A 16,809-nucleotide genomic window follows, 5' to 3' on the forward strand; every position below is an offset into this window, starting at 1 on the left:
TCTTTCTTTTAAAGTTCGGTATCCCATAGGAGTTTTGTTTTTAGAGAGTGAAATGGTATGACAGCGTGGTCTTTGTTTCTTAAGAAGAGTGTGGGGATTTCATGTCATATCACTCAACTCAAAGCTTGCATGACCTCAATTCTAATCTTTGGCAAGACCAGGGGTTTGTTCAGTTTGCTTAAACATTTGCTGCGTTGCGTAACGTTGCGCTTGTACTGAACGACACGTTTCCCCAAAGTGCTCTTCAACTTTCTTGAACAGACTTTGAGGGACGTTTGCTCCGTTTGGTGGGTGTGGTGGGATGTGGCTTGAAGCAATAAGTGACGTATTTAAAGGGCAGCTGATAGCATTCCCCAACCAACAACCCAACCCCTCCCCGTTTTTCAACTGGTTGTTCAGAACAGCACTGTTTCCATTTAGTCGAATATTGCATTACGTTTCTTTGTACTGAACGCAGCCCAGAACTCATTGTTTTAAAGTCAGATTCTAGTCCATAACTTAGTTTGATCGTTTTTTCTTTGAATCAGCCTGTGTTGATCTGAATTGAGGAGTTGGGCTTTCTTTGAGTTGGTGTGTGGGTGTGGGTTGGTTGGTTCTTTTATCCTTGTGGGGACCTAAAATGACCCAAAGTCCCCACAAGGATAGTAAAACAAAGAACATTCTCATGGGGACATTTTCCACATCCCCATGAGGACAAAGGCTATTTTAAGTTTAGGGTTACAATTAGGGTTAGAATTAGGGTTACGGGTTAGTGGTTTGGGTTAAGGTTATGGTAAGGATAAGGGTTAGTGTGAAGGGATTAGGGTAAATAGGATTTTGAATGGAAATTCATTTTAGATCCCCACAAGGATAGAAGAACAAAACGTGTGTTTGTGTTTGTATGTGTGTAATCCCATGAATCACATGGGATTATAACAACACAAAGAGAACAATTAAGAGAACACGGCTTTCTTCATGTTCCTCAGATTACGTGTTGAGAGTCTCAAATGAATCAGAACCAAATCACTGTATTTACACCACCATTAGTACCAGAGGACACTTGATCCAACGTTTCCTGACTAGTTTCACTTTCATTTATTGCACATTGATCAATGTTGAATGAATTAGTTGTTGAATGAATTAGTCTTTCAGCACTCACTGTAGAATCTAACTGCACTGAGACCAAAACAGTAGCTAAAAACGTCAAACGCTCTCTGTGATTGTCTCTTAAAGCTGTTGTATAATCCCACTAAGGCAGACAGTACAGTCTCCGTTCAGTGATGCTAACTGACCTGTATCTGCTCTGCCTATTTTAATCTAGTGTGTTTTTATTGTGTGTTTTTTAGAATTCTACTACCCACTAATCAATATTAACAGCAGTGTGATGAATACTGTTTAAGATATGTGTGTGTATGTGTATGTGTGTGCGCTGGTGTCTGCTTATTTTGTATGCGTGTGTTTCAAGCCTGTGACTGTATGTATGCACCCTGCCGCCTATTCAGTGCTCTTACATCCACCCGCCCTTTCTTTTCCTGGTTGCTATGGTTACAGGGCGGCCCTTGCCTCTGCCCACCAGGCCCAGCCCCTCCCCCAGACCCTGAGTGTTCTGGAGAGTACGCCCCAGGTCAGGGGCATGCACACCATAATAAGGTATACACACTGGATACTGTATACACACTGGATACTGTATACACACTGGATACTGTATACACACTGGATACTGTATACACACTGCATACTGTATACACACTGGATACTGTATACACACTGGATACTGTATAACGACTACCTCAAGAACTAATGTAGAACAACCCACTATAATACTAGTATAACTACCTCTAGAACTAATGTAGAACAACCCACTATACTACTAGTATAACTACCTCTAGAACTAATGTAGAACAACCCACTATACTACTAGTATAACTACCTCAAGAACTAATGTAGAACAACCCACTATAATACTAGTATAACTACCTCTAGAACTAATGTAGAACAACCCACTATACTACTAGTATAACTACCTCTAGAACTAATGTAGAACAACCCACTATACTACTAGTATAACTACCTCTAGAACTAATGTAGAACAACCCACTATACTACTAGTATAACTACCTCTAGAACTAATGTAGAACAACCCACTATAATACTAGTATAACTACCTCTAGAACTAATGTAGAACAACCCACTATACTACTAGTATAACTACCTCTAGAACTAATGTAGAACAACCCACTATAATACTAGTATAACTACCTCTAGAACTAATGTAGAACAACCCACTATACTACTAGTATAACTACCTCTAGAACTAATGTAGAACAACCCACTATAATACTAGTATAACTACCTCTAGAACTAATGTAGAACAACCCACTATACTACTAGTATAACTACCTCTAGAACTAATGTAGAACAACCCACTATAATACTAGTATAACTACCTCTAGAACTAATGTAGAACAACCCACTATAATACTAGTATAACTACTACCTCTAGAACTAATGTAGAACAACCCACTATAATACTAGTATAACTACCTCTAGAACTAATGTAGAACAACCCACTATAATACTAGTATAACTACCTCTAGAACTAATGTAGAACAACCCACTATAATACTAGTATAACTACCTCTAGAACTAATGTAGAACAACCCACTATAATACTAGTATAACTACCTCTAGAACTAATGTAGAACAACCCACTATAATACTAGTATAACTACCTCTAGAACTAATGTAGAACAACCCACTATAATACTAGTATAACTACCTCTAGAACTAATGTAGAACAACCCACTATACTACTAGTATAACTACCTCTAGAACTAATGTAGAACAACCCACTATAATACTAGTATAACTACCTCTAGAACTAATGTAGAACAACCCACTATACTACTAGTATAACTACTACCTCTAGAACTAATGTAGAACAACCCACTATAATACTAGTATAACTACCTCTAGAACTAATGTAGAACAACCCACTATACTACTAGTATAACTACCTCTAGAACTAATGTAGAACAACCCACTATAATACTAGTATAACTACCTCTAGAACTAATGTAGAACAACCCACTATAATACTAGTATAACTACCTCTAGAACTAATGTAGAACAACCCACTATAATACTAGTATAACTACCTCTAGAACTAATGTAGAACAACCCACTATACTACTAGTATAACTACCTCTAGAACTAATGTAGAACAACCCACTATAATACTAGTATAACTACCTCTAGAACTAATGTAGAACAACCCACTATAATACTAGTATAACTACCTCTAGAACTAATGTAGAACAACCCACTATAATACTAGTATAACTACCTCTAGAACTAATGTAGAACAACCCACTATAATACTAGTATAACTACCTCTAGAACTAATGTAGAACAACCCACTATACTACTAGTATAACTACCTCTAGAACTAATGTAGAACAACCCACTATAATACTAGTATAACTACCTCTAGAACTAATGTAGAACAACCCACTATAATACTAGTATAACTACCTCTAGAACTAATGTAGAACAACCCACTATACTACTAGTATAACTACCTCTAGAACTAATGTAGAACAACCCACTATAATACTAGTATAACTACCTCTAGAACTAATGTAGAACAACCCACTATAATACTAGTATAACTACCTCTAGAACTAATGTAGAACAACCCACTATAATACTAGTATAACTACCTCTAGAACTAATGTAGAACAACCCACTATAATACTAGTATAACTACCTCTAGAACTAATGTAGAACAACCCACTATACTACTAGTATAACTACCTCTAGAACTAATGTAGAACAACCCACTATAATACTAGTATAACTACCTCTAGAACTAATGTAGAACAACCCACTATACTACTAGTATAACTACCTCTAGAACTAATGTAGAACAACCCACTATAATACTAGTATAACTACCTCTAGAACTAATGTAGAACAACCCACTATACTACTAGTATAACTACCTCTAGAACTAATGTAGAACAACCCACTATAATACTAGTATAACTACCTCTAGAACTAATGTAGAACAACCCACTATACTACTAGTATAACTACCTCTAGAACTAATGTAGAACAACCCACTATACTACTAGTATAACTACCTCTAGAACTAATGTAGAACAACCCACTATACTACTAGTATAACTACCTCTAGAACTAATGTAGAACAACCCACTATAATACTAGTATAACTACTACCTCTAGAACTAATGTAGAACAACCCACTATACTACTAGTATAACTACCTCTAGAACTAATGTAGAACAACCCACTATAATACTAGTATAACTACCTCTAGAACTAATGTAGAACAACCCACTATACTACTAGTATAACTACCTCTAGAACTAATGTAGAACAACCCACTATAATACTAGTATAACTACCTCTAGAACTAATGTAGAACAACCCACTATAATACTAGTATAACTACCTCTAGAACTAATGTAGAACAACCCACTATAATACTAGTATAACTACCTCTAGAACTAATGTAGAACAACCCACTATAATACTAGTATAACTACCTCTAGAACTAATGTAGAACAACCCACTATACTACTAGTATAACTACCTCTAGAACTAATGTAGAACAACCCACTATACTACTAGTATAACTACCTCTAGAACTAATGTAGAACAACCCACTATAATACTAGTATAACTACCTCTAGAACTAATGTAGAACAACCCACTATACTACTAGTATAACTACCTCTAGAACTAATGTAGAACAACCCACTATAATACTAGTATAACTACCTCTAGAACTAATGTAGAACAACCCACTATAATACTAGTATAACTACCTCTAGAACTAATGTAGAACAACCCACTATACTACTAGTATAACTACCTCTAGAACTAATGTAGAACAACCCACTATAATACTAGTATAACTACCTCTAGAACTAATGTAGAACAACCCACTATACTACTAGTATAACTACCTCTAGAACTAATGTAGAACAACCCACTATACTACTAGTATAACTACCTCTAGAACTAATGTAGAACAACCCACTATAATACTAGTATAACTACCTCTAGAACTAATGTAGAACAACCCACTATAATACTAGTATAACTACCTCTAGAACTAATGTAGAACAACCCACTATAATACTAGTATAACTACCTCTAGAACTAATGTAGAACAACCCACTATAATACTAGTATAACTACCTCTAGAACTAATGTAGAACAACCCACTATAATACTAGTATAACTACCTCTAGAACTAATGTAGAACAACCCACTATACTACTAGTATAACTACCTCTAGAACTAATGTAGAACAACCCACTATACTACTAGTATAACTACCTCTAGAACTAATGTAGAACAACCCACTATAATACTAGTATAACTACCTCTAGAACTAATGTAGAACAACCCACTATACTACTAGTATAACTACCTCTAGAACTAATGTAGAACAACCCACTATAATACTAGTATAACTACCTCTAGAACTAATGTAGAACAACCCACTATACTACTAGTATAACTACCTCTAGAACTAATGTAGAACAACCCACTATAATACTAGTATAACTACCTCTAGAACTAATGTAGAACAACCCACTATACTACTAGTATAACTACCTCTAGAACTAATGTAGAACAACCCACTATAATACTAGTATAACTACCTCTAGAACTAATGTAGAACAACCCACTATACTACTAGTATAACTACCTCTAGAACTAATGTAGAACAACCCACTATACTACTAGTATAACTACCTCTAGAACTAATGTAGAACAACCCACTATAATACTAGTATAACTACCTCTAGAACTAATGTAGAACAACCCACTATACTACTAGTATAACTACCTCTAGAACTAATGTAGAACAACCCACTATACTACTAGTATAACTACCTCTAGAACTAATGTAGAACAACCCACTATAATACTAGTATAACTACCTCTAGAACTAATGTAGAACAACCCACTATAATACTAGTATAACTACCTCTAGAACTAATGTAGAACAACCCACTATACTACTAGTATAACTACCTCTAGAACTAATGTAGAACAACCCACTATAATACTAGTATAACTACCTCTAGAACTAATGTAGAACAACCCACTATACTACTAGTATAACTACCTCTAGAACTAATGTAGAACAACCCACTATAATACTAGTATAACTACCTCTAGAACTAATGTAGAACAACCCACTATAATACTAGTATAACTACCTCTAGAACTAATGTAGAACAACCCACTATACTACTAGTATAACTACCTCTAGAACTAATGTAGAACAACCCACTATAATACTAGTATAACTACCTCTAGAACTAATGTAGAACAACCCACTATACTACTAGTATAACTACCCCTAGAACTAATGTAGAACAACCCACTATAATACTAGTATAACTACCTCTAGAACTAATGTAGAACAACCCACTATACTACTAGTATAACTACCTCTAGAACTAATGTAGAACAACCCACTATACTACTAGTATAACTACCTCTAGAACTAATGTAGAACAACCCACTATAATACTAGTATAACTACCTCTAGAACTAATGTAGAACAACCCACTATACTACTAGTATAACTACCTCTAGAACTAATGTAGAACAACCCACTATAATACTAGTATAACTACCTCTAGAACTAATGTAGAACAACCCACTATACTACTAGTATAACTACCTCTAGAACTAATGTAGAACAACCCACTATACTACTAGTATAACTACCTCTAGAACTAATGTAGAACAACCCACTATACTACTAGTATAACTACCTCTAGAACTAATGTAGAACAACCCACTATACTACTAGTATAACTACTACCTCTAGAACTAATGTAGAACAACCCACTATAATACTAGTATAACTACCTCTAGAACTAATGTAGAACAACCCACTATACTACTAGTATAACTACTACCTCTAGAACTAATGTAGAACAACCCACTATAATACTAGTATAACTACTACCTCTAGAACTAATGTAGAACAACCCACTATAATACTAGTATAACTACCTCTAGAACTAATGTAGAACAACCCACTATAATACTAGTATAACTACCTCTAGAACTAATGTAGAACAACCCACTATAATACTAGTATAACTACCTCTAGAACTAATGTAGAACAACCCACTATACTACTAGTATAACTACCTCTAGAACTAATGTAGAACAACCCACTATACTACTAGTATAACTACCTCTAGAACTAATGTAGAACAACCCACTATAATACTAGTATAACTACCTCTAGAACTAATGTAGAACAACCCACTATAATACTAGTATAACTACCTCTAGAACTAATGTAGAACAACCCACTATACTACTAGTATAACTACCTCTAGAACTAATGTAGAACAACCCACTATAATACTAGTATAACTACCTCTAGAACTAATGTAGAACAACCCACTATACTACTAGTATAACTACCTCTAGAACTAATGTAGAACAACCCACTATAATACTAGTCAGGTATTTTACTAACACAGCCCAGGTCAGGGGATGCGCACCATCATCAGGTATCAGTAATAACCACTGCACTACACACTACTCAGTAAACCTACTAACTGATCTAGAGTCAGATAATGACACAGGTAGGTCAGAGCATAAACATACTGTAGCAAACATTCACTTCCACAATGTGGGTTGAGTGCGAATACATGACCCATAGTGTCTATTTTATCTGTCTGGTCCCTGGCTGTCTTTTATCTGTCTGGTCCCTGACTGTCTTTTATCTGTCTGGCCCCTGACTGTCTTTTATCTGTCTGGTCCCTGACTGTCTTTTATCTGTCTGGTCCCTGACTGTCTTTTATCTGTCTGGTCCCTGACTGTCTTTTATCTGTCTGGCCCCTGACTGTCTTTTATCTGTCTGGCCCCTGACTGTCTTTTATCTGTCTGGACCCTGGCTGTCTTTTATCTGTCTGGCCCCTGACTGTCTTTTATCTGTCTGGACCCTGGCTGTCTTTTATCTGTCTGGACCCTGGCTGTCTTTTATCTGTCTGGCCCCTGGCTGTCTTTTATCTGTCTGGACCCTGACTGTCCCCCTGACTGTCTTTTATCTGTCTGGACCCTGGCTGTCTTTTATCTGTCTGGCCCCTGGCTGTCTTTTATCTGTCTGGACCCTGGCTGTCTTTTATCTGTCTGGACCCTGGCTGTCTTTTATCTGTCTGGCCCCTGGCTGTCTTTTATCTGTCTGGACCCTGGCTGTCTTTTATCTGTCTGGACCCTGACTGTCCCTGACTGTCTTTTATCTGTCTGGACCCTGGCTGTCTTTTATCTGTCTGGACCCTGGCTGTCTTTTATCTGTCTGGCCCCTGGCTGTCTTTTATCTGTCTGGCCCCTGGCTGTCTTTTATCTGTCTGGCCCCTGGCTGTCTTTTATCTGTCTGGTCCCTGACTGTCCTACTTCTTCTGCCCAGAAACAAAGAGACAAGCAGGGATGAGTTCATCTTCTACTCGAAGAGACTGATGCGTCTGCTGATTGAACGAGCGCTTTCCTTTCTTCCCTCAGAGGTACGTATGACAGAGAGACAGAGAGATAGAGGCTGCTCTGTTCTACTGTACCTTAACGTTCATACGTTCATACCCAAAGAGCGTATTTGAATGTAGTTTCATTTAGAAAGAGATGAAAAGATAGAGGGAGAAGAATTGAGTGATGGAAAAATGGGGGTAAGAAAGATGGAAAGAGAGTGTAAGAGATGGAAAGAGCATGAGAGGTCAAGATTGCGAGATGGTGCGAGAGAGAGAAAAAGAAGAGAGAGAGAGCGAAAAAGAGAGTCTGGCCTCTGGAGTATGGAAACTGTCAATCCACCGCAGTGGAAAGTTCTCACTATAAAACCAAAAAGACACACATACCGCGACTGCACAAACACACCATATCACTTGAATCGCACAGCAACTACAGTACACTGTGTATGTACCATCCACTACAGCTAGAGCTGTTGGAGTAAATAAGTGTTTTATTGATTGTTTAGTGTGGCCGGGGAAAAAATGGTACGGAGAAAAAAATGTATGAAATGTATGCATTCACTACTGTAAGTCGCTCTGGATAAGAGCGTCTGCTAAATGACTAAAATGTATATGTAAATGTGGCCAACTGAACACGCACCATGGGCTCGTTGTCTTGAGGTCTGTACTCATAAGTTCATCCTCCTCTCTCTCTCTCTCTCTCTCTCTCTCTCTCTCTCTCTTTCCACAGAGACATATAGTTCAAACACCGCAGGGAGAGGACTATGAAGGCAGGACTTTCCACGGGAAGAGGGTGAGTTGAGCTTTCTTTTTCTTCCTGCCTGTTTTTCTATCCATCTCTCACTTTCTCTCTCTCACTTTCTCCTTCCTATTCACTTGTTTCTATCTCTCCATTTCAGCCGTCTAGTTCCCTCTGATCAGAAAACTCAATCTGTGTGATTCAAATTAGCTTTATATAATAGCATATTTCATCTGTTGTTAGATGTTAACTCAGTCCTGTGTATTTATCAGCCAGTCTTGTCATGATGAACAGTATAGTATTACTGCTATCAAGTTCTTGTTCTTAAATGTACTGTACTCAGTTGTCAGTCAGTATGTTATAAATCCATTAACCTGGTTTCTCTTCTGGTTTTCAATAGATCACTGGAGTGTCCATCCTGCGAGCGGGAGAGACCATGGAGCCAGCTCTCCGGGCAGTGTGTAAAGATGTCCGCATCGGTAAGATCCTCATCCAGACCAACCAGGACACAGGAGAACCAGAGGTATGGATCTGGAAAACACACATGCTTGAAGCTTTGAGTAGGACCGCGGGACCTGACTAGGGAAAAGTTGGAGGAATAGTTATAGCCTTTTTGTCTGTCTTTCATTCTTCCCTTCATCCCCTCTTTCCTCCCTGTCCCCTCCCTCCCTCTCAGCTGCACTACCTGCGTCTGCCTAAGGACATCGGTGAGGACCATGTGATTCTGATGGACTGTACCGTGTCTACTGGGGCTGCTGCCATGATGGCCGTACGAGTCCTACTGGTAGGTGATTCTGATGGACTGCACCGTGTGTACTGAGGCTGCTGCCATGATGGCCGTACGAGTCCTACTGGTAGGTGATTCTGATGGACTGCACCGTGTGTACTGAGGCTGCTGCCATGATGGCCGTACGAGTCCTACTGGTAGGTGATTCTGATGGACTGCACCGTGTGTACTGAGGCTGCTGCCATGATGGCCGTACGAGTCCTACTGGTAGGTGATTCTGATGGACTGCACCGTGTGTACTGAGGCTGCTGCCATGATGGCCGTACGAGTCCTACTGGTAGGTGATTCTGATGGACTGCACCGTGTGTACTGAGGCTGCTGCCATGATGGCCGTACGAGTCCTACTGGTAGGTGATTCTGATGGACTGCACCGTGTGTACTGAGGCTGCTGGCATGATGGCCGTACGAGTCCTACTGGTAGGTGATTCTGATGGACTGCACCGTGTGTACTGAGGCTGCTGGCATGATGGCCGTACGAGTCCTACTGGTAGGTGATTCTGATGGACTGCACCGTGTGTACTGAGGCTGCTGCCATGATGGCCGTACGAGTCCTACTGGTAGGTGATTCTGATGGACTGCACCGTGTGTACTGATGCTGCTGGCATGATGGCCGTACGAGTCCTACTGGTAGGTGGTTCTGATGGACTGCACCGTGTGTACTGAGGCTGCTGCCATGATGGCCATACGAGTCCTACTGGTAGGTGATTCTGATGGACTGCACCGTGTGTACTGATGCTGCTGCCATGATGGCCATACGAGTCCTACTGGTAGGTGGTTCTGATGGAATCTGATGATGCATCTCTCTCCGTGTCTGTCTGTGTGTCTTGTGTAGGACCATGATGTCCAGGAGGAGAAGATTCTGTTGGTGTCTCTGCTGATGGCTGAGATGGGGGTTCACTCTGTGGCCTACGCCTTCCCTCAGGTCCAAATCATCACCACCGCCGTCGACAAGAAGGTCAACGACCTCTTCCACATCATACCCGGCATAGGTGAGAAAAGAGAGAGAGAAAGGAAGTTTGTGTGTGTGTGTGTGTGTGTGTGTGTGTGTGTGTGTGTGTGTGTGTGTGTGTGTGTGCGTGCGTGCGCATGCTCTGCGTCAAACTCTAATCTCTGTTGTTGTTTGTCTCTTGTGTGAAGGAAATTTCGGTGATCGGTACTTTGGCACGGACGCACCCCCAGAATGGAGCGATGAGGAGATGGATGAGCCCAGTTACTGACGGGACAATTGGTAGACCCATTTGAATGATTCAGGGGTGCGCCGTTTGGAGGATGATTGAGGAATGTGCTCTTCACCCCACTGGGCAGCTACGTACACCCCCTTATTCTGGGGACCAAAGAAGACACCCTGGAGTTCTAGAGCACCGTGAATTTCACTGAGATACAGAAAATGAGTCAAAGATTAACAAAGGACAATTAATATATACATTATATACATCCAGTTTTTGTATATTTCTATTTGAGTTTTATGCCAATGCAGTTGTGGGACAGTTGTAAGAGAAAATGTAGTACTTTTTTAATGTGAATGTTGGTTTGTAAAATATTCTATTTTTGGTCGTTTGAATTGTGCTTTTTGAGGGTCCAAACCTTCATCTTTTTAACTGTGGATTACAACATTCAATAAGAGCTAAATGCAAAACACACTTTTTTATTTCTTTCTCAGAGCTTAATTAACCTTTCAGAATGCAATCCAAAAAATACACAGCCATATTGTTTGTTCTCTCTGCTCATAGAAAGTGCTTTCTTTCAAGGAACACTTCACCGGAAAATTGTGTAGGCGTAACTTTTTAACTCTCTGGTTTCTCCTCTTCTCTGCTTTGTAGCTACTGACCAAACCACACTCTTGCAAAATGTTAACACTTAGTCCTCTTTTCACAACAAGGCCTAAATATACTCCCACATCCTGATCTACCTGCTAGTCTACCTGTGAGTGGTTCCTCCACCCATGTCCCGCAGCTCGGTTAGCCGTGACCACTTTCATTGCCCTTAAACATCAGCACTTTATTCATGAAGGTTCCTCTGTCTGGGTATGATTCTGGGCCTATGCTGCCTATCATAATGAGGCCTTACACCTGTTGTTGTCATGCTAAATGTGTCCTAGTGATATCGGCGTAGGCTTCACCACCTAGGCCTACATTTAATTTGTGCTTTGTCTGCAACATAGAGACGAGAGAGACGGAGAAAATATACAGGAAGGATATGGTGGTTGTCCTCTTCTCATGGAAACTAACCTTGATATCTTCCATCACTTTCATCACTAACCCACCGCTGACACCAAGACGGCGGTGGGTTAAATATAGGATGACACTGACTTAAACGGTAGGCTAATGGGCTATAAAATAAAAAGGTTTTACAATTCAGAATAGGTCTACTGTTCTAATGAGCGCTGCCGTGGTGCCCTGGAAAGATGGATCATGGTCGTGAGGACAGTCACCAAGACACCTCTGCAGCAGAGGTAAAACTCCCACACCAGGGTTGCAAGGTAGGGCTGTCTGACAAATGGCGCAACATTGTGTAGGTTAATATTATTCATAGAACAGATTTAAGAGCTTTATGAAATTCACTTTTATTTCTAATCAGGTTATTACATTTGGGAATTTTAAAGGTAGCATAGGCTTATAATTAGCCTACATCATTCAGTTTTTGGAGGGTTTGAAATGGAATGGGTTTTGAATTTTAGTCTACATTGAAATTAATTTATGGGAATTAAATTGAATTTAAGCTGGATCTGAGCTTTTAAAACTTTTTTTCATGATTCTGCAGACCACAATAAAATAAACCATATACATATCAGTACTATAGCTGAAATATGTCTTGTGTAATTATTTATTTGTGTAGATTCTAGGTTATTAACATACAGCATCTATTGAGATGTAATGGAAAATGTATCACAACCAGCACCAGTCACAAACAGGAAAGAGGTGTGTGTGTGTGTGTGTGTGAGTGTTTGGCGGGTGCTTTGTGTCCCCACTGGCAGTGCAGGAGCCTGATGAGATCACAGATGCAGAAGCAGGGTAGCTATAAGACCTCCTAGCTACCCTGTGAATCTAGTCTCCAGTCTTCAACTGTAACCTGTTGGTGTCATTCTAGCCTTTGCATTCAAACGCAAACCTGCTGGTTTATTTCATACTCAAAGTATAGGCTTACCATTGCCCTTCGGAGGTGCAGATTTTTGCTGTGACGAGTTCAAAAGACAGGACAGTAAGCGAATGAAACATTTATGAGATGAGTAAGGCATAGTGACTACTAGTGAAGTCTGTAGATGTCGGGATCCAGGAGTAAGAAGAACTGCCACGTGGGTAAGTAGGGGAGTGGGGAGTCTCAAAGCCGTCTTACAGGCTTGACTTGGCACTCTTACCTTGTTTCTCCTTTTGCTATAAAAGGGAACGCACAAGGGGGAAACAAACAGACTGACTTGTATGATTGTTGTTAGTTTGGTTAATGTGTTAGCTGGCAGGGTGTTTGTATCTGGGTGGCTAATGCTAAAGTGGTGCGGTGAGAGTCTGAGTCTGTGAGACAGTGTTCAGTAATGCTGATGCATCCTAGAAAGTAAATTATTTATACACCTAGATATTTCTGAATAGTTTGAAAGGTGGAAAGAGCCAGAATGACAAAGAGGATAGAGTATTTTCTGTTTGTGTGTTTTGTGTGTTCATGAAGGTGTGTGTAGGCTATGTATGTGTTTTTCTGCTTGAACAGACAAGACTTTAATTTGTCCTCAAACTCAGGTTTGTCAGCCCATGAAACACTGTCTCACATTGGCCCAGTACTGCGAAGTGAAGCAGAAAAACTAGCAACGTCTTTACTGTGCTTTGACCGGCCCAGACTGGTCCAGACCAGATCAGACTGGATCAGAGCAGATCGGACTGGTCCAGACCAGATCAGACCCGTCCAGACCAGATCAGACCCGTCCAGATCAGACTGGTCTAGAGCAGATCAGACTGGATCAGAGCAGATCCAGAACAAGATGGTGCATGGGACAGCAGCAGTAAGAATTTACTAATGTTTTGGTAAGAATCTATTACTGTGTTGTTTTTGTGTTTTGTGTGTTCATGAAGGTGTGTGTAGGCTATGTATGTGTGTGTTAATAAAACACAGATGTAACTTACACCGCGCTCCTATCATGGTCAGGCCAGGGTTTGGTGACTTGTGTTTGTGTTGTTGTGAGAGCCAGTGAGTGCATTAGGCTTGAACAGACAATACTTTAATTTGTCCTCTGAGTGGTTTTAATGTACAAAGACCCAGGGCCTCTCTTCCAACCTCTCCTTTCTCCTCCAATACAAAATGTCTCTGCGTAATAGAGACATATACCAATGGTAATGTCTGCCTGTGTGTTGGTCTGTCTGTCAGTAGATTTCCTTCTCCTGAAAGGTGTGAAGGACTGTATACACCTGAAGAAGCCTATCAAAAGTCTCATTTGAATAGCTCAAAGACTTACTGCAATTCAAAATGTTTCAAATGTAGACTAACAGAACATATTTTATCCCTATTACAACTGGACCAGATGCACCACCATGGCTGTTTTCTAGAGCCCAGTTTGAACCTAGTTTGGACCATGCATCTCCAAGGCTGTATCTGGAGCGGTGCTTTCCAGGACTGTCCAACTTGAGAATGGTGACTTTAGACTCAATCTCAGGTTCGTCAGCCCATGAAACACTGTCTCACATTGGCCCAGTACTGCGAAGAGAAGCAGAAAAACTAGCAACGTCTTTACTGTGCTTTGACCGGCCCAGACTGGTCCAGACCAGATCAGACTGGATCACAGCAGATCCAGAACAAGATGATGCATGGGACAGCAGCAGTAAGAATTTACATCTACTAATGTTTATTAATGTTATAATACAAATGTATTGTTTTAATGCATCTACCAAAACACATTATAAGTACGTTCTTTTGAGACAAAAAAACGAATAAAGCTGTATGCATCAAACCATAAATAGCCTAAAAATGAAGTTGTTTCTTCTTCTTTTATTATTACCTAGAATTTGGGCTCTGACCTCTTTCCTCTCTAGATGATTGAGTTGAAGTTCTTTATGGTTTCCTTTTGATTTTCACCATCCATTTACTGTACCCAGGCTCTACTCCCCACCGACTAGATGTACATTGTCCTTTACACCTCTAGAGGGAGTCGTATCCCCACTAATCTGAGTGAGTGACAATGGACAGGAGGCGAATGTGGTTGTTGAAGCAGAACTGGCACCAACAGTTCAGCTAAATTACACATTTAAATTAATAATTTTACAAATAATTGATACAAATATAAATAACAGGTTGAAAATAGCTGTTTCATATTTAAAAAATGGAAACATAAAAATGTACAGGTGAGTTCAGGAAACAAACAAATCTGTGGATTTACAGCCAGAGTAGTGATGCACTGATTTCCATACTCTTTTAAAACAACACAAGTTTCAAGTTTTGTTATTCGTATGTACAGGATATCCATGGTATACACCGCCCAACTAAATGCTTGATTAGTTTATTTGTAGCGTCACTTGATCCGAGCTGAAGATGTTGACCCCCAGATGACACCAGGGATCTCTTTCAGAGGGGTCAAAGGTCAGATTGAAACTAGGACATATGTTATGACTATTATTTATTTATATTTAACTAGGCAAGTTAGTTAAAAACAAATTCTTATTTACAATGACGGCCTACCCCAGATGACACTGGGCCAATTGTGCGTCAACCTATGGGACTCCCAATCACACCCAGATGTGATACAGCCTGGAATCAAACCAGGGACTGTAGGGATGCCTCCTGCACTGAGATGCAGTGCCTTAGATCTCTGCGCCACACGGGAACCCTTTGTGATGGCGGTCAGGTCAGGTCTGGTCAGGTCAGGTCAGGTCAGGTCTGGTCAGGTCAGGTCTGGTCAGGTCAGGTCAGGTCTGGTCAGGTCTGATCAGGTCAGGTCTGGTCAGGTCTGGTCAGGTCAGGTCTGGTCAGGTCAGGTCTGGTCAGGTCTGGTCAGGTCTGGTCAGATCAGGTCAGGTCTGGTCTGGTCAGGTCAGGTCTGGTCTGGTCAGGTCTGGTCAGCTCTGGTCAGGTCTGGTCAGGTCAGGTCAGATCAGATCAGGTCAGGTCTGGTCTGGTCAGGTCAGGTCTGGTCTGGTCAGGTCTGGTCAGCTCTGGTCAGGTCAGGTCTGGTCAGGTCAGGTCAGGTCTGGTCTGGTCTGGTCAGGTCAGGTCTGGTCAGGTCTGGTTAGGTCAGGTCTGGTCTGGTCAGGTCTGGTCAGGTCTGATCAGGTCAGGTCTGGTCAGGTCTGGTTAGGTCAGGTCAGGTCTGGTCTGGTCAGGTCTGGTCAGCTCTGGTCAGGTTAGGTCTGGTCAGGTCAGGTCTGGTCTGGTCTGGTCAGGTCAGGTCTGGTCAGGTCTGGTTAGGTCAGGTCTGGTCTGGTCAGGTCTGGTCAGGTCTGATCAGGTCAGGTCTGGTCAGGTCAGGTCTGGTCTGGTCAGGTCTGGTCAGATCAGGTCAGGTCAGGTCTGGTCCGGTCAGGTCTGGTCAGGTCAGGTCTGGTCAGATCAAATCAAATCAAATGTATTTATATAGCCCTTCTTACATCAGCTGATATCTCAAAGTGATGTACAGAAACCCAGCCTAAAACCCCAAACAGCAAGCAATGCAGGTGTAGAAGCACGGTGGCTAGGAAAAACTCCCTAGAAAGGCCAAAACCTAGGAAGAAACCTAGAGAGGAACCAGGCTATGAGGGGTGGCCAGTCCTCTTCTGGCTGTGCCGGGTGGAGATTATAACAGCACATGGCCTAGATGTTCAAAT

General features: G+C 40.8%; 1 protein-coding gene across 5 annotated transcripts in view; it reads left to right on the top strand.

Moving 5' to 3' along the window:
* Window positions 1-12,834, top strand: part of uckl1b (uridine-cytidine kinase 1-like 1b) — a 58,553-nt gene extending 45,719 nt beyond the window's left edge. For 4 of the 5 annotated variants that reach the window (XM_014134724.2, XM_014134720.2, XM_014134723.2 and 1 more), the window contains exons 9-15: window positions 1,531-1,629; window positions 8,462-8,555; window positions 9,241-9,303; window positions 9,650-9,772; window positions 9,926-10,033; window positions 10,869-11,025; window positions 11,174-12,834. In XM_014134724.2, the coding sequence (XP_013990199.1) occupies window positions 1,531-1,629; window positions 8,462-8,555; window positions 9,241-9,303; window positions 9,650-9,772; window positions 9,926-10,033; window positions 10,869-11,025; window positions 11,174-11,253 (724 nt within the window). In that variant the 3' untranslated portion in view covers window positions 11,254-12,834. Of the gene's footprint in view, window positions 1-1,530; window positions 1,630-8,461; window positions 8,556-9,240; window positions 9,304-9,649; window positions 9,773-9,925; window positions 10,524-10,868; window positions 11,026-11,173 lie in introns of those variants that run through there. The other variant, XR_006758502.1, reaches the window with a different exon arrangement.
* The last annotated feature ends 3,975 nt before the right edge of the window (window positions 12,835-16,809 follow it).

Source organism: Salmo salar, chromosome ssa13, assembly GCF_905237065.1.
Source record: "Salmo salar chromosome ssa13, Ssal_v3.1, whole genome shotgun sequence".
Taxonomy (NCBI): domain Eukaryota; kingdom Metazoa; phylum Chordata; class Actinopteri; order Salmoniformes; family Salmonidae; genus Salmo; species Salmo salar.